This window comes from Pan troglodytes, chromosome 5 (assembly GCF_028858775.2).
Source record: "Pan troglodytes isolate AG18354 chromosome 5, NHGRI_mPanTro3-v2.0_pri, whole genome shotgun sequence".
Classification (NCBI taxonomy): Eukaryota; Metazoa; Chordata; class Mammalia; order Primates; family Hominidae; genus Pan; species Pan troglodytes.
Window position 1 is genome coordinate 133,203,971 of NC_072403.2, and position 18,914 is coordinate 133,222,884.

The following is an 18,914-nucleotide window of genomic DNA, read 5'->3' on the forward strand; positions in this document are numbered from 1 at the left end:
GTAGAAAATGTAATACCTCAAATCTCTTGACATTAAAAAAAGCTTAATGTTTTAAAACTAACAATTCACAACAACTTTCACCTCCAGAGAATGTATAAGGGAAATGTTTTATTGTCACAACTCATCTCTATTTTCGTTAAATTTTAATGTAGATTAACTGGGAATAAGATGTTTTAATTAGAGCTTAAGCAGATTTGGTTCAACACATTATTTTTTTTAATTCCAACATACATTAATTTTCTCATATCACCAAGAATTATCTCAGATATAATGTAGCTACTCACCGAACATAATTCTATAAATATTTCATGGACTAAATATTTAATATTAGGTTATTTAATTTTATTGTTTATTTTTCTCCTGAATCTTAAGAAGGCAGGAAAAATATGGCTAAGAAATAATTTATTGAAGCTAATTATTATTAAACAGCATTTCAAGACATAAATGCAAAACTGAACAACACACCTGATTGAATGATGAATCACTATCAGAGCAATTGTCTGTGCAGTAACTACGGCTTTTCTCCTTTTGGATTTTTTTCTGCCTTTCTTGATTTCGTGTCTCATCTTCTTCAAACTTGTTAATCATAGACTCGACCACAGCTATCATAATGTTCTTCAGGTAATGCATCATTTCTTTGTACCTTTAAATTCAAGGTAGTCTTAATAAGAGAAAGACGATCAGAAATTAAAACAGTCAACTAGTTAAATTATCTAATTTTTTTTCTATAAAAAGGGAAGTCCCTTTAAGAACACAATGCTAAAGAGAAAAATCGAACTCAATTTTTCTTAAAGAAGTGGTAGAACAGAATTCACAAAACAGCAATAAAAATTAATAGAGAATTCAAAAAGTATGTTATTTCCTGGGTTTTTTCATGGTTACATGGATCAAGGTAGTAAAATTAAAAGAACCTAAGGCAAGAGGTTTCAATGGCATGGATTCCAATTGCTAGCAACAAAGTCAACTATTAATATTATACTACCAAAACCCAGGCTATTTTATACATCACCTTCATCCTCTTATCTTATACCTATCTCTTTCTCCACCCCCCCATCCTTTATTTTCTTTCCTTCTCTTCTCCCTTGCCCATACTTTATATACACCCATAGCCACAACTGAGAGCTCTTGTATACTCCCAAGACCTATGTAAGAGTTAAGCTATCAATGTGTCCTTTCAAACAGAGGCTGGGAAATCCACTCTCAGGATGTTAGGAAAAAGATTCCTGAAATCATTAAGAGTGTGAATTGGATAATATTTAAAATCTCTTTCAGAAGGTCTAAAAATCTCAAAAAGAACTGGTATCAAATTTTTCTACTTTGTAAGTTCAAACTCTCAAGCATCCATATGAATATGAGACTGAAATCCTCAAAAGCACTAAGAATAGAATTTTAGAGCTAGAAAGAACCATAAATATAGTCTAGCTCTTTATTTTACAAATGAGGCATATGTGACCTGAACCACTGAAATTTCTATATTTAAAACAAAAAAGGCATAAAGATATAAGTAAAAATAGTGAATAAATTATAAAATTTGAAATTAGAAAACTTGAATGGGGATCCTGACTATTTTACCAGCCAGCTCTGTCATCATAAATAAGTTTCAATTTCCTCAACTGTAAAATGAGATTAAAAATACAATCTAGCTAACCTATTTCATATGACTATAGCAAGAAATAAATATATGTGTATGTGTATATATATACACATACATATCCAAAATGATAATAAATACATGTATAGTGTGTGTGTATATATACATATATACATGTATTTATTATCATTAAAATAATGAAAATAAACTAGGAAAATATGCACAGAAATGTCCTTTTCTGTATAATTCTGAATAATGCGTCATTGCAACTCTATAAATCAAAAGAAGAAAAGGTAGTTTATCTCTCATAAGAGAAATAAAACCTGCTGGGGAATCTGAATAGAAATCATAGACTGAGATTTTATATAAAAAGTATAAGATATATTTTAAAATTTTGTTAGATATAATTTCTACATAATTTAAAATATATTAATATATTTAAATGTAATATTTAATATGTATATCATATAGAACTAAAAGTTTTAAAATATATGTATTTAACATATTTCTTTAAGTACCAGAAATTACGAGAAAACACAAAAATACTGAAAGCAGATGGAAATAAATTAGGAACCGCTAGGGGAAGAAACATACAGAAGATAACTCAATAGAGGTAACAGAGTCCGAGGAATATCCCAGTTTGACGTAAAGGGACATAAAGAGCAAAAAGAAGTCCTGAGACACACACAATAATTTGCAAAGTATATATAAGGATAACTGAGCCCAGAGGCCCAGCTTCTGCCTCTATAGATTCTGGGCAGCAAAAAACAGGGAAACAAAACAGTGCCCTGGCAGCAATCAATACACATCCACCAAAAGCTGTTCTCTCCTTCCACAGTGATAGAATTCTAGCTGGTCACAGGACTAAACTACACTCCCCAGCCTCCTTTGCAGCTAGGTAAGGCTGTGTGAACAACATAAAGTCCCTATCCCCTTAAAACTTATAATCTGGTGATTTAATAAAGAACTATAAAAGTAAATCTTAACGATATACAGGGTAGGGATAATGGTACTTAAAATCCATAGAAAATCTATAAGTTTTGCTTTGAACATGAATGTTTCCAACAGACCTTTTAGAAAAGACCAGCATAAATTGTGCTGTACGAAATACTAACAAAATGGCCACAGGCAGTAGCTAATAATTCTAAAATGTAAATTAAAAAATAATGTCATATCATCAATATCAAGAGTTAAATGAACTAAAACTCAATAGCAGCCATTGCAGTTTTGAAAAGACTAAGAAAAAACAGATATAAAATAGAATATAGACACCATTAAGTAGATTCCTTCATGCTTTGCAAGTTTTAAAGACTACAGAAAGAAAAAGCTCTAAGAAATAGTGAATAAAAACCACATCAATTAACAATGAAATTCTACAGAGTAAGTACTTCCACTCATTATATGAGGAATAGTGTATATTATATAGATCCTACAAATGAATTCTTCTGTGTGCAAACATCTGTTTAAAAAATAAATATAAAAATGTTTAATTACAAAAATACTTTATAATTATAACAATTGAAATGCTGTTTACAGATGTAGTGTTGCTACATTAGCCCTAAGTGATTTCTAAACAATCACCAAAAAAAAAAAGAAAAAAAAAAACTGGAAAAAAAAAAAAGCTGTACAATGTAAAATCTTTTATCCACGGTTCATAAAGTGGAAAATAAACATTTACTGAGTCATTTAAAATCTTTGTGAGGTAATTATTACTGTACTAATTTTAACACATGGATGAACTGAAACACAGGAAAATCAAATAGCTTAAGTAGAGATAAAAAGTAATTTCCTAGCAGTACCATATAAAATTCTGCTCTTACCATGAAAATACTTTCATTAACTGTCTAATAAAGTATTTCAGTATTCCTTCTAGAATTAAGTTTAATGATACTGCTAGAAACAGACTTACTAGGAATTATATTATCCAAAGATAAAGGTGATTCTGTTTTTGGTTTTCTCCAAATCAAGAAATAAGAAATCTTAGCCTCTACAACTTATGCTTGATATAGATTAGTGCATCGAACTTGCTAAATTTACTAAAATAGCTGTATGATGTCACTTTGTCAATTACTAACATATTAATTTAAATAATACAATCAGTTGTCCCAAAGAGGAAGAGCTCTTGTCCAAAATAATTTTTTAAAGTTTAACTAATTAAAAGTAAATTAGATTTAATACTTTAAAATACAGTCAGTAATATAAGCTCAGGTATATATTCAAACATCTCCGATACTGGAAATATGAACCACAGCAAGTGTTCAAATGACATCATGTAATTCAACATCTTTTCATTATAACATTGACGAGAAAAAAAAATTGACGATGGCATCCTGCCTAGGGCTGGTTCCCACCTTGTACCCTGAGATGCCAGGCAGGATAGGCTACCAGCAACTCTGAAGTGGAATAATTATTCCAGTTAAATAATTATCTTGCTCTTATTAATCTTTCTTAAATGTATATATAGCTCACACTTATTTCAGTGTTTAATATTAGAAGTGTTTTTATCTTTATTTAGAAGTTTGGTGATGTTTCTTTGACCAGAAATATGCTGCAGGAACTTAACTGTTTATATCAGTTAACCTAGACCCCAAAAAAAGTGAAGGAGCAAGTTATGCAAATATTTAGGAAAAGGGCATTCTAGGTAGCAGGAGCAACATGAGTGCAAATCCCTCCGGGAGGGACTTACTTGGTTTTTTGCGAAAGAGCAGGCAAGACCACAGTGGCTAGAGCAGTATGAGGGAGAAAATGGTAAGAAATGGGGTAGGAGAGGGAGCAAAAGGCCCATGGTGGGCCTCGTTGACTACAAAAAGAATTCTGGGTTTTACTCAAAAGGAGATGGGAAGCCTTTGGAGAGTCTGGGTGAAAGGGTGTCATGATCTGACTCATTGTTTTAAAGAATCATTCTGGCTGCTATGAGGGAAATAGACTGTGAGGGACAGAGATCAGGGTGCTGTCAAGAAGTCTTGTTGAAGGAGGTTATTTGAAGATATTATTATGGCCATACTCACTCTTTAGATTCCTGAGTTCTTTTAGTGACCTGCTGTACAACTGTATCATAGCCGCATTCTTCACCCTGATTCCGATCAGATGTGCATTTTTCCATTTCTTCTTCAATCATAGAACCCAAAGTGTTGCCTATATGCTGTCTGAGGTATTTCACAAATTCATAGCTGAAACAAATATTTAGAAAATAAATGCGGTAAATATCATAAGCATATTCAGAAAAAAAAATCAACACAGAAAGGTAACATATTAAGATTTCTTACCTTAAACTAGGATTAAATTAGTCATTCATCACAAATCATCAAGCTAATCTACTAATTTTTGGCTTTTTTTTTTTGAGACACTTGGCAAAAATCATCATTTAAAGATTACCACAGTAGGGAAAAGCAAATTTCAGAAGCAGCCCAAACTTCAGCAGGTTAGAAGTCTCTTCAATGTCTTTTTTATGCTCCTATCTTTAACATGTGACAGTGAAGAGTATGAAAAGCAGTTGTTAAGGATTTTCAGTTATTCAAGCTGATGAGGAAAATCATCTAGAATATAGTAATCATGAAATAAGAAATTGGAAAAAGTTAACTTCCATCATCAGAAAAGTTTTGTGTACATTTTGAAAGTCGTAACTGATGTAACTTCCACCTAAACAGTTCTTATGTTACTAAGATTATCACTATTATTAAATTCAAGACACACTTTGCCATTGGTATTTAAAGCCCTCATAGATTGCAATTTATCCTACCAGATCTAGGTCCCATTACTACCTTACACATGCCCAACTCTCCATGTGATGTTTATTCCCAATACCTTTGAAAACATTATTTCACCCACTTAAGAGTGTTTTACCACCACTCGTATAGATTGTCTTCTACAGCCTAAAATGCTACTTTCTGATAAAAGCTTTCCTTGTTTCTCAACAACTGATATCCTTTCTCACCTAAGACCCAAAAGTACTGTCCTTCTCTATTAGCATGCAAAACATTTTCTTGGATGCAGTTATATGACCTGCTTTATCCCCTGCTTCATTCCTGACCACCTCTACACCTAGATTTCTACACTGTCGGTAGACTTCACAACAGAACAAATCCACTTATCTATCATCTGCAATATCTTGTACATAGTAAACACTTTATAAATACTTGTTAGGTTGAAATATAGCATTGGGGAAAGGTTTATCTCTTCATTTTCTACATCAGTGGCTGTGAATTTGAATTTGCTTATCTTTTCTAAATGTTTGTTTTAGTTATTAATTCCTTGTTCATGTAATGTCTATTAACAAATTTCTGATGACATTATGCTATAATTACACCCCCCATATATGGCCTCTTATCCTTCCTATAATTCGCCTATAAGAAAAAGAGAAGAGGAATGAAAAGAAGAAAAAAAAAAAAGAAAGTGTACAGCAAAAAGCACTCTCCTCTTTCCAACTACTCACCACATTTTTGGCACTAACAGCATTATTTTTCAATACTCCAAAACTTGACAACATAGGATGCTCTTTAATGTCTGCATCTTCTGCACCCCTTGCCCATCCACTCAATCATATCCATGCAGTCACCAACATGTGTTAATGTTCCTGTACATCCCTGACTTTCATCACTGCCTCCCTTTTTTCTCTATGAATCAGTACAAAGCCATATCACTTCAAACAGAGATTACTGCAGCAGCCTTCTTGTTTAACTTCTTACTTCCCTCTCTCCTCTCATATTTTCTTCCCTCTCATATTCATCCCAAACACTGTAGTCATATTAGCCTTCCAAAAGAACTTATTTAATTATTTCAGTCAGAGCTAGAGCCATTTTACTCATACCAATACCTCATACCATGTCATGCATGCACATAATGCCTCAATAAATATTTGCTGAATTTATAACAATTGGCTACCTATTATCTTTCATGGTCAAATACTGCTTCCTTGGCCTGGACTTTAAATACCTAATCAATCAAATCTCTTTATAAGAGTATCTCTACTTAAACGAGGCTACATTCAAAATTCCCAACAAACCTCCAACCATGTTGATCTTCATATGAGAAAGCGATAAACTGGCCGGGTGCGGTGACTCACGCCTGTGATCCCAGCGCTTTGGGAGGCCAAGGTGGGCGGATCACAAGGTCAGGAGATCGAGACCATCCTGGCCAGTATGGTGAAATCCCATTTCTACTAAAAATACAAAAATTAGCTGGGCGTGGTGGCATGTGGCTGTAGTCCCAGTTACTCGGGAGGCTGAGGCAGGAGAATAACTTGAACCCGGGAGGCGGAGGTTGCAGTGAGCCAAGATTGCGCCACTGCACTCCAGCTTGGTGACAGAGCAAGACTCCACCTCAAAAAAAAAAAGGTGATAAACTAACTTGTAAGTAACTACCATGCTAAACTCTGTGCTAAGCACTTTATTGGTATTATTTTATTTACCATATGATAGGTAAAATAGATGAGGACACAGATTCAAAACATGAAAAAACCTTGTTAAATTCATAAGCTACTAATTCATTCACTTTACTCCAAAGCCCATGTTAATCCCATAATCCCAGAGTCCCAAAGATGTAAAAATATCAGAAGTGTTATAAGATATTTTGTAGTTGTAAATTGAGTGAAAAGGGAAATAAATAAATGTAATACTCATATCTTTACCAATTTGTAATTATTTCAATTTCTTTCATTTTGCAACAAAAATTACATTTTATTCCCCCAAAATTATAACTAGCATATTAAATTTAAAAGTATAATTTACTTAAATATTTTAATTATTGATTGAATTTTCTTTAAAATGTTCAATATTTATATTCGATGTTTAGATAGTAAATTCTATGCTTTAAGGGAATAAGTATTAAGAATAGCAGAAGAGGAAGACTAAGCTATTTTGTAAATCTAATGTCTTATAACATTAGATTGAAATAGCAAACATTAATTTTCAGAAATACAGTCCAAGAAAAACAAAACCCAAAGTTTACTGAATCATATATCATAGAAAACAGCCTCTAATCATCATGTAGTCTGTGCTTCTTTTGGTAATTCATCATTGCCTTATATTATTTGAAGATCTTCCCATATACATGGAAACTTCCTATCTATACTAAATATTTATTCATTATTTCATTTGTGTATGTCTAATTTTAAACCAAATCTTTGCACATTCCATACAAAACAGTGAAATCACACTGGTAAGAAAAAAATTCAAAAATTAAGGTTTCAAGAGAACCCTTTAAATATGTCCTCAATTTTGTAATATCTGACAACTGCTTCTACACACAGTTGGCTCTGAAACAGACTTGGCAGATGTGCACAATGAGGTAAGTCAAAAAAGCTCTTTGGGCTGGGCACAGTGGCTCACGCCTGTAATCCCAGTACTTTGGGAGGCCGAGGCAGGTGGATCACCAGAGGTCAGGAGTTCAAGACCAGCCTGGCCAACATGGTGAAACCCCATCTCTACTAAAAATACAAAAAAATTAGCTGGGCATGGTGGCACATGCTTATAATCCCAGCTACTTGGGAGGCTGAGGCAGGAGAATCGCTTGAGCCCAGGAGGTGGAAGTTGCAGTGAGCCGAGATTGTGCCATTACACTCCAGCCTGGGTGACAGAGCAAGACTCCATCTCAAAAAAAAAAAAAAAAAAAAGCTCTTTGTTCTCCAGCACAACCATGCATCACAACCAGGAACCCAATGAATCAAGAATCAGAACATCTGATATTTCAATTCCATAAAAGTATCACTACTTTCCAAAAAGAACAAAGCTGGAGGCATCACGCTACCTGACTTCAAACTATACTACAAGGCTAACCAAAACAGCATGGTACTAGTACCAAAACAGATATATAGACCAATGGAACAGAACAGAGGCCTCAGAAATAATGCCACACATGTAAAACCATCTGATCTTTGACAAACCTGACAAAAACAAGCAATGGGGAAAGGATTCCCTATTTAATAAATGGTGTTGGGAAAACTGGCTAGCCATACGCAGAAAGCTGAAACTGGATCCCTTCCTTACGCCTTATACAAAAATTAACTCAAGATGAATTGAAGACTTAAACGTAAGACCTAAAACCATAAAAACCCTAGAAGAAAACTTGGGCAATATCATTCAGGACATAGGCATGGGCAAAGACTTCATGACTAAAACACCAAAAGCAATGGCAACAAAAGTCAAAATTGACAAATGCGATCTAACTAAACTAAAGAGCTTCTGCACAGCAAAAGAAACTATCACCAGAATGAACAGGCAACCTACAGGATGGGAGAAAATTTTTGCAATCTACTCATCTGACTAAGGGCTAATATCCAGAATCTACAAAGAACTTTAACAAATTTACAAGAAAAAAACAACTCCATCAAAAAGTGGGTGAAGCGTATGAACAGACACTTCTCAAAAGAAGACATTTACGCAGCCAACAAACATATGAAAAAATGCTCATTATCACTGGTCATTAGAGAAATGCAAATCAAAAGCACAATGAGAAGTATAACTCTTGGGTATGCTCTGTTATAAAGCCCAATCTGTAAGCAACAAAAAGGATATATCTGTAATTGAGGCCGTGAGGAAATTTAACACAAGCACATTAACAAAATGTAGTCAATAAAGCTAAGAAAAACACAATTCTAAAATAAAAGACACATCAAAAAAATCCCTATAGAGAAGGAAGGGATACAGCTAGACAGGAGGAGTAAGTTCCAGTGTTCTATTCTAGGGTAGGATGACCATAGTAACAATAATACATTATACAGTTTCAAATACCTAGAAGGAAGATACTGAATTGAAAGAAATGATAAATGTCTGAGATGATGAATACACTAATTACCTTGATCTGACCGCTATACATGTATGGAAACATCACTATGTACTCCATAAATATGTTCAATTATTATTTGTCATTTTAAAAATAAAATTCATTTTTTAAAAAAATCTCCAACATTTAGCAACAGCTGTAAATAGCAAATATCCTGGAAAACTTATAAATCTACTCTGTGGAAATCTGAATAACCTCATGCTTTTTTCTAGTGACTTAATTTTTACCTATGACCACAGTAATATCTCCAGAAGACTCATTCAAAATGCTTCCAGGTTTTAGTCCAAGTTCTAAATTAAATGAACCCAAGGACCCCAAGGTTAAATCTTGTCTTAAGAGGTTACTGCTCTTTTCAAAAGAATCTTCTAGGAAAAAAAAAAAATCTCCAGGAGTGGCAAGGCCCTTTACAATGAAAGGACTGCCAGGCTGCCCATAGCTAAGGGTATTCTACTGACTCAGGGACCATTGAGAAACTTTCAGAGCCTCCAATTCCAAATTAATGAACAGAGTCATTTCTTCAAGTGGGCCTTCTACTCTTTAGGTAAGAGTATCTCAAGACTTTAAATACTCATCCAATAATTAATTTTATGTTGTTTCTTTTACCATCGGAATTCATGGCAGCACTCCATAAAATACTGAATGAAGCTGCTATTCTATAATGGTGCCCCAGGATAGAAAATATTGTTGCAACGATGGGAACAACAGACACCAGGACTCCAAAAGATGGGAGACAGGGAGAGAGCAAGAGTTAAAAAAACTACCTATCAAAATACTATGTTCACTATTTAAGTGACATGATCAATAGAAGCCCAAACCTCAGCATCACACAATATACCCATGTAACAAACCTAGGCATGAATCCCCTGAATCTAAAAAAGGAAAATTATTATTGCAATGGAGCTGGGATAAATACAGTTCTACAAAATTAAGTGCTGTGTTTCCTACATTGTAATCCTGATAGTATTGGTGCTATGTACTAGCTCTTATGAAATCTATATCTAATCCCAAAGATTGATAGTACTACTGATTTTTTAATCAAATATTCCCGTTGCATCATTTTTAGAAAATAATCTGGAGATATAATATATTCTAGTTATTTTGTATAAAAGCCCTGGATACCTCAAGAAGACTTTCAAAAGGCCCTTATACTTATCCCAGGGAGTGCAAACTCAGATGCTACAGAGGGTAGTCTGGTAAAGGAAAGCAAGCCACGTATGAGAGAGAATGGATAGAGGTTGTGGTAAAATAAAGACATGCCCCAACTAAAGGCAAAGCTTCTATATAGTTCCAGCAACTGTCTTTAAGAAATATGAGCCTGGTGTTAACCTTTTAACATTTTAAGGAAAGCTAGAAAACTGATTTTTATACATTATCTCTCAATTTTTAAATGGCACTTTTCTTCTTTTTTTTAATGTAGTCAAAGTAAACATGTCCACAGACCAAATATGGTCTGCACAATGCTAGTCTGGCCTTTCAATAGCGTCTCTCCCGAAGAATTACAAAATTCCAACCACTAAAGATACTATGAATGTCCTATATGTTTAAAATTTCTATTCAAGAAACACAAAAGCTCTCTGAAAAATCTATATCATGCTTAATAACTTATTTTAGAATATCCTTACAAGGTTTAATTTAAATCAATTCTGCTAAAATTTAGGTCCCATCCTTTCAGATCTTTAAGCAGGCTGTTAATATTTTCAGATTTCACATATTCCAATTGTGCTTAAAATATCAAGACTATAATAGGAATAATATAGCTTTGACTGACATGGGTTACAATAAATACAACTTCCACTTATTTCTATTTTAATTAAAGTCTATTAGTATTCACTATTCATTTTAAATTTTTCTAATAACTGGTTTTTCTAGTTTTTTATTTTTTATTTATTTATTTATTTATTTATTTATTTTTTGCGACGGAGTCTCGCTCTGTCACCCAGGATGGAGTGCAGTGGCACGATCTCGGCTCACTGCAAGCTCCGCCTCCCAGGTTCACGCCATTCTCCTGCCTCAGCCTACCGAGTAGCGACGACTACAGATGCCCGCCACCACACCTGGCTAATTTTTTTTTTCAGTAGAGACAGGGTTTCACCGTGTTAGCCAGGATGGTCTCGATCTCCTGACCTTGTGATCCACTCGCCTCGGCCTCCCAAAGTGCTGGGATTACAGGCGTGAGCCACCATGCCCGGCCTCTAGTTTTTTAAAAGATATAGTCTGTACAACGAATAAACAAGTTTATAATTGTTATACTTCTTTTAATAATCTATGAAGCAGATTTGCTTCAGGTTTAAATTCTGAAGTTTACACTGACCAATCTTGCAACCTTAGGCAAAACACCTGACCTTACTAAGTTTCAATTGCCCACTACTTAATGGTGATGATAATCTTAATATTAAAATGTTTTTTACATAATAGTGTTTTCATATACTTTGACATTTTTCTCACCAAATATACTATGCATACATTTGACTAACCTTGTTACTTTAGAAGTAATTTAATGAGAAAAAATAAAAATTTGGTACCAATGACACTATTACCAAATGAATGCAAAATATCTTTTACAAAATATTCTTCAAAGAGGGACATTAAAACCTAAAAAGACAGCTGTTTGTTAATAAAGAAAGACATGTGGAGTGGAGCTAACCACACTTCAGAAGCAGCTCAATTAAAATATACAGCAATGTGTCTGATTATTCATCAGTAGTAACTAATTATTTGAAATTCTTCACATTTACATTGAAAAACTTTACCAAATTGAGTAAAAGGACATTCACTTTTTCCATTCTCTTTTTGCCAGATTTCTTACCTATATTTCCCCAAAAAATGCAATAATTTTTTTTCTATGATAAACTTCTGACATGTTCGTAATGTTTATATAAAAATACGGAGAGGTTACTCTTACAGCATAAGTACATTAAAAAATCTCATTGGTACAAGTTTGTTTCAAAAAAGTCATCCTTTTAGCTATTTAAAAAGGCAAGCAGTAGGGAGCAGTGGCTCACACCTGTAATCCCAGCACTTTGGGAGGCCAAGGTGGTAGGCAGATCACCTGAGGTCAGGAGTTCAAGACCAGCCTGGCCAACATGGTGAAACCCCGTCTCTACTAAAAATACAAAAATTAGCCAGGTGTGGTGGCAAACACCTGTAATCCCAGCCACTCGGGAGGCTGAGGCAAGAGAATCTCTTGAACCTGGGAGGCAGAGGTTGCAGCGAGCTGAGATCATGCCATTGCACTACAGCCTGGGGGACAAGAGCGAGACATCGTCTCAAAAAAAATAAATAAATAAAATAAAAAAATAAAAAGGCAAATATTCAATCATATATGAAAAAATTATCACTAATTTTTTAAAAAATATTTTATTAGTGGTTATGAATTGTAATGTTGACATGAGGAATTCTTAAAATAGGCTGTATTTTAGAATCATTGAATTTATTATATGATGAACTTAATCTTATATATCACATTAGTATACATAAGGCCATATAATAGAAAGAACAAGTATTTTACATCTCCTACAACTTTTTAGATCAAAAAATAAGCTTTTGGCTCATAATAAAGTTACTAGGAATGCATTCATTAATTATAGAAGGACACATAATTCTTGGTAATTTTCTCCATGCAGGTAAATCACCTTACAGAATGAATCCTTTCTTATTTTATTTTATTTATTTTGTTTTATTTTGTGACAGGGTCTCGCTCTGTTACCTAGGCTCACTGCAGCCTTGACATTCTGGGCACAAGAGATCCTCCACCTCAGCTTTCTGAGTAGCTGGGACTACAGGCACATGCCACTGCACCCAACTAATTTTTATATTTTTTGTAGAGACAGGGTTTTGCCATGTTGTCCAAGCTGGTCTTGAACTCCTGGTGTTAAGTGATCTGCCCACCTCGACTTCTCAAAGTGCTGGGTTTACAGGTGTAAGCCACTGAGCCCAGCCCAGAGGGAATATTTTCTTGAATTACCACTTAAACATACTAGAGTTCCCTAATTAAAAAGTCACTGGTGAATTCTTCTGTAAAACAAAGAATAACACGCAATTCAATAAATATTACTATGGTCCCTCTGTATCAAAAACATATCAAGTGAGAAGGCTATAAAGGTGACCCTCTGCATTAGAGACTGTTAAAATCATTAGAATTGGTAGGTACTTTTAAAAAAACAACAAAACACTCTATTTCTCACTGAAATGCCAGTAACTATGCTCTAATTCTGAGGTCTCAACTATAACTGCACATTAGACTTACATAGAAAGCTTTGCTTTAAAACCTCCAGGGCCCAGCCTCTACCACTTCCCTCTGCCAAACCCCCCAGGAAATTTTGATTCATCTGTGGTGGGGACTAAGCATCAGTATTTTTCTAAATAGCCCCCAGATGGTTCCAGTGCAGCAAAGGTTGAAAAGCAATGCTGCTTTATAGGGAGCCAGTCTGTGTGTAAAAATTTACATAACACATACACACATAATGAAAGCAACGTACTCTTCTCTCTCTCCCCTCCCACCAGGCCTCAAATCCTTGCTGCCATTCTTAGAGAAAGGCGGGAGAGCTTGGATCTTTTAGAGAGTGTATACAGTTTACTGTAGAAAAAGAGAAGTGCCTATGAAAAGCAGAGATAGTATGTTAGCTGTCCCATAAAACAAATGTCTAGATATGGCTGTACTGCCTACACTGTAGTTTCTCCCCAAATGACACTTTCCCTCACTTTATTATACCACCTGAAATTACATTAACTGTCTTAAAAACCATCTTCTTACAAAAATGTTAACAGCCCAGCAACAATTTCCCCTATAAGTCTTTTTGGTTTGTTGTTGTTGTTGTTGTTGTTTTTGAGACGGAGTCTCTCTCTCTGTCGCCCAGGCTGGAGTGCAGTGGCACGATCTCGGCTCACTGCAACCTCTGCCTCCCAGGGTCAAGCAATTCTCCTGCCTCAGCCTCCTGAGTAGCTGGGATTACCAGCACCCACTACCATGCCCGGCTAATTTTTTTTTTTTTTTTTTTTTTTGTATTTTCAGTAGAGACAGGGTTTCACCATGTTCGCTAGGCTGGTCTTGAACTCCTGAACTCAAGTGATTCACCTGCCTTGGCCTCTCAAAGTACTGGGATTACAGGCATGAGCCACCATGCCCAGCCTCCCCTATAAGTCTTTTAATTAGATTATTTTTCTTGCTAATTACAGGTCAACATCACTTGGATTTAACGAATCAATGTTCTAATAGTGGAGGTGGAAAAATGAGTAATTCTGAAATAAACACTTTGGAAAGGAAGACACACCTAAGTGACTCTAGAATAAGTGTTGAAGGAGAGTCAGGTCACTGAAAGAAAAAGAAATGGAAATATGAGCACCTGAAATAACTGACCTTTAAGATCCCTTCCAACTCTGAGATTGTAAAATTCCATGGAGAGACCAAAGTTAAGCAGCTCCTCTTTTCCTTTCTCACATAAAAGAGTTCCCTCCTCCTAAGACACAGATCTCAGGCTACTGCAGCTAAGACATTATAAATTTTACCCTATTATTAAGACTAAAAATGACTTTTAGGATTCTATGTCAAGTCTTACCTTTAAGACTATAAACTAGCTATAATTTGAGTCTCTCTGGATTGTTTTTTAGGAGGCCACAAGTAAATCTCTTTAGTAAATAGTAACTATTAACTGTGCATGTCATGCAACAAGCATTTATTTAATCTACCTAATGAGCTGTTGAAGGGTAACACAGTATTACAAGAGTCATTAGACTTTGGAGAGGAACTACAATGACCCAATTTTAACTTGAAAAAAAGTTTTAAATTGATACAGATAAAGCAATAATTATAGGCAAACGTGTAGCTTTAAATGCTTCTATTAAAAAAGAAAAAAGAGCTGCAAATTAATGAGCTAGTATTCAGTACAATAAGGTTAAAGATTTCCCACATAGAAAAAAATAAAGAGCAGAAACTGATAAAACAAAAAATAATATATGTGTCTATATAACGAGGAGAAAAAGCCAAAAGTTGGTTCTTTGAAAAGGCTAATAAACTTCTAGCATAACAGATGAAGAGCAAAAGTGGGAAGATACAAATAAAAACAAAAGGGAACATGACTACAGATACTGGAAATACTAAAAAGATAGCAGGATATTCATGAAAACCTTTTTATAAATAAGTTTGAAAATCTAGATGAAATGGCCAAATTCCCAGAATATGATACTAGCAAAAACTTACTCAGTAATTTACAGATGACTTAAACAACTCCATGTAAAATAAAAACCAGAAATGAAATCCCAAACATAATGCTTTATGTAGATGTGTGTGAGGTAAATTATTACATGAGTTTACAAAACATTAATCACCCAACCTATATTTGAAAAAGTTCTAATTTTTCTGTACTCCACTGTTTAATAAATCTGTAGCTAACCAGTAAAAGCTAGTCTCTGGTAGCGCCAAAATAAATAACGTTATCATCTAGTAACAGGTATTAGTAGTGAATTTAATGAGAAAATAAACAAGAAAATCATGGAAATACAAAAGAAAAAGAAACCGTAAGTATAATCGTAAATACCAAAGAAATTAGAAACTCCATTATTAATGAAGATTCCTTTCACACTTTTTAAAACTCAATTGAGAAGGTAGTGAAAACTGTAAATACTCCCCCTATAAAACTGCAAGTAAACACAAACTTGTACATAGAATTTCAAAGAACTCAAAAATACCCTGATGCACATATATGATATTGATAGGAGTTCTAGATAAGTAGAACTTTAGGGTACCCAAGGGTATCCAAGAGACAGTAAAGGTAGTATAACTAGAAAAATTTCCAGTGTCATCTCTGTCAGATCAAAATGAAATGCAAACACTGGGTTAAAAACACTAGTAATAATAATGAATGGAAGCACCTGGAGGTAGACTTGTAAATTCAGAGGCTTAACTTAAATTATATGAACCAAAAGAAAAACGTAAGTCTCTAAAGATCTTCAAGATCTACCTCAAATGGCACTTCTCTCATTAAACCTCTTTTCCCTACTGCTCCCACACGCAGAGCACTCTGACCCCCCTTCTCTGTCTCTTATATTTCTGACATGTATCACAGACATTTAGTTATGTGGCTTATTCCTCTAGACAAACTTAAGAAACTATTCCAGAGGAAACTAATGATCTCACTTCGGTATTCCCTTTGCAGTGCTCAGAGTGAGTAATTCGTGCGGCCACTGAAAATATCAGCAGATATTTTCAAGGAACAAAGATCGTTGGAACTCATGGCTTTTAAGTACTGTATAGAGACAGGAATCCCTTGAAATCGTGGAAGTATTCTTTCAAAGAGCATGAATAATTTATAATTAATATTACTGTGCTGCCCGGGTGAGGCGCGGGGGAATGGATTATTAGGATATGCTGGTTGCGGCAGTAAAAATATAGAGGCGGCGGCCGGGCGCGGTGGCTCACGCCTGTCATCCCAGCACTTTGGGAGGCCGAGACAGGCGGATCACTTGAGGTCGTGAGTTCGAGACCAACCTAGCCCACATGGTGAAACACCGTCTCTACTAAAAACACAAAAATTAGCCGGCCGCGGTGGCGGGCACCTGCAATCCCAGCTACTCGGGAGGCTGAGGCTGGAGAATCGCTTGAACCCGGGAGGCGGAGGTTGTAGTGAGCGGAGATCGAGCCATTACATTCCGGCCTGGGCGACAGAGCGAGACTCCCCCTCAAAAAATATAGAGAGAAAGAGGCGGCAGAAGCTTTAGGAAATAAGAATAAATGTTAAATAAATTCGACGTTTTGGCAAATAAGAGAAAAAGTAAACCTCCAAGTTGGGCACTATTTTAAAAACAATAAATAAATTAACACTGTTGACCCTTCTCTGGACCTTCTCTGGATCAATGGTTTGTAGGCTTAAAACATCAAAAGCAATTTTACTTGTGAAAATTTTCATCAGTTTCCTCCAGATGTAAAAGAATCTCTTCGGCACACTCCAGGGAAGGGGCACCCGTGATTTTCTCCTTCACGCTCTGGAACAACCGCCTCAGCATCGCCTGCAGCATCGCCTGGTCCTCGCTGGAGAAATGGGCCATCGTGTTGGAATCAAACGTCCACTCTCATTACTCCAGGTCCGAGCAAAAGCCGCGCACTGCGCAAGCGCACGCGCACCCCCACCCAGCCCCGGCTACGTGCGGCGTCGTTCCCAGGGATACCGCGGCGAGCGCCTGTGCCTGCGCCGTCAGCTGCCAGCGCGTCATTTCGGAAAACGAGTCACCTTACTTTGGGGAAGCAGGGGTCCGCGAGGTCTCGCCTCTGGTACTCTTAGTTGCTAGCCTTCAGTACTAGCAGACTTCAGGCTCTCTCGACTAACAACAAAAGAGACATCAGGAATGATCTGATGGGAGGACCCGACGACGGAACGTCACGATGCGCGTGACGTCAGCTCGCTGATGTGGCTTCCTTGGTGGGAGGGAGTGCAACTGGTGACCTGGGGGCGCCCAGAAAATGTTCGAGTGAGCCACTCTCCCTCGCCGCTGCGTTGTAGGTGGGAGGGAATAGAGTACGAAGAGAAAGTGATCAATAAAAGAAAGATAGTAAAAGTGAAACTGAAAGTAGCCTGACGAGCCTCAATTGAAGAGTGAATGGTATTGAAAAGTTGCAGTGTTGTTTTCCTCTAACGGCTAACACCTATTGAGCTCCTACGCCTTACCAAACACTTTCCTTACCAAGCACCTTGCTAGGAGCTATGAAGAACTCCCTCACTAAGTAACAGAGAGAAAAATAAATTAACGATTACAATACAGTGCAATTAAATGTCATGCTAGAAAAAAAAAATGTGCCAAGTCGGTGCTGTGGAGACCCAGAATTAGTTTCAACCCAATAGAGGAGTTGAGGAAAGAAGCAAACAGAGTAAACTGGACATGCAAAGAATAGGGGCCTCAGAGTGTAGGATATACTGGCACTTGAGGTAATCGGGTTAGAAAGAGGAGATGAGGAAGCTAAAGAAGTAAATTGGTCACATCTGGAAGGGTCTAATCTTTTGGCACGTTAAGGGATTCGAGATTTTTCTGCAAGTAATAGGATGCAATGGGATTCCAGAGAGACACCATGTGATGGTATCATATATAAAGATCGTTCTGCAGGAAGCTGCAGTGGATATTCATGGTCCCTCATCCAGTTTCCAGTCTAGATCAATTCCCCAGACCATGGTTATGTCCAGGCTATAAGGAACCGTCCCACTGATGAGTGGTTCAATGTCAGTGAATTCTCCTTTATCCACCCTTATATTTTACTCCCCTAGTATCAGGTACACATCACATATTAGCCAGGATTAACGTCCTCTTTGATGTTTACGCTATTATTTTCTGAAGCAAAAGTATGATACATCTTTGCCAGCTCTAGCGGCATGTAACTCCATGAAATGTCTGCTAATTGTCTTGTCTAACTACTGCATTAGGGGAAAAAAATATTAGCAGAGTAGGCATATTTGCAACTTTATTTGTGCGTGAGGGCTAAAACCCAATATGTATATGTACAAGTATGTGTGTGCACATACATAGAGTCATCAGCAATGTGACAGCTGCATATTCAAATTAA

The 18,914-nt window shown here is 35.9% G+C and overlaps 1 protein-coding gene across 5 annotated transcripts in view; it reads right to left on the minus strand.

Moving 5' to 3' along the window:
- The window catches only part of TBC1D32 (TBC1 domain family member 32), a 251,985-nt gene extending 234,214 nt beyond the window's left edge, over positions 1–17,771 (minus strand). For 3 of the 5 annotated variants that reach the window (XM_009451911.5, XM_016956237.4, XM_016956238.4), the window contains exons 1-3: positions 17,256–17,771; positions 4,600–4,761; positions 466–643 (exon numbers count right to left, since the gene is read on the minus strand). In XM_009451911.5, the coding sequence (XP_009450186.3) occupies positions 466–643; positions 4,600–4,761; positions 17,256–17,410 (495 nt within the window). In that variant the 5' untranslated portion in view covers positions 17,411–17,771. Of the gene's footprint in view, positions 1–465; positions 662–4,599; positions 4,762–17,255 lie in introns of all 5 variants that reach the window. The other 2 variants (XM_063813400.1, XM_016956235.4) reach the window with 2 other exon arrangements.
- Between the last annotated feature and the right edge of the window lie 1,143 nt (positions 17,772–18,914).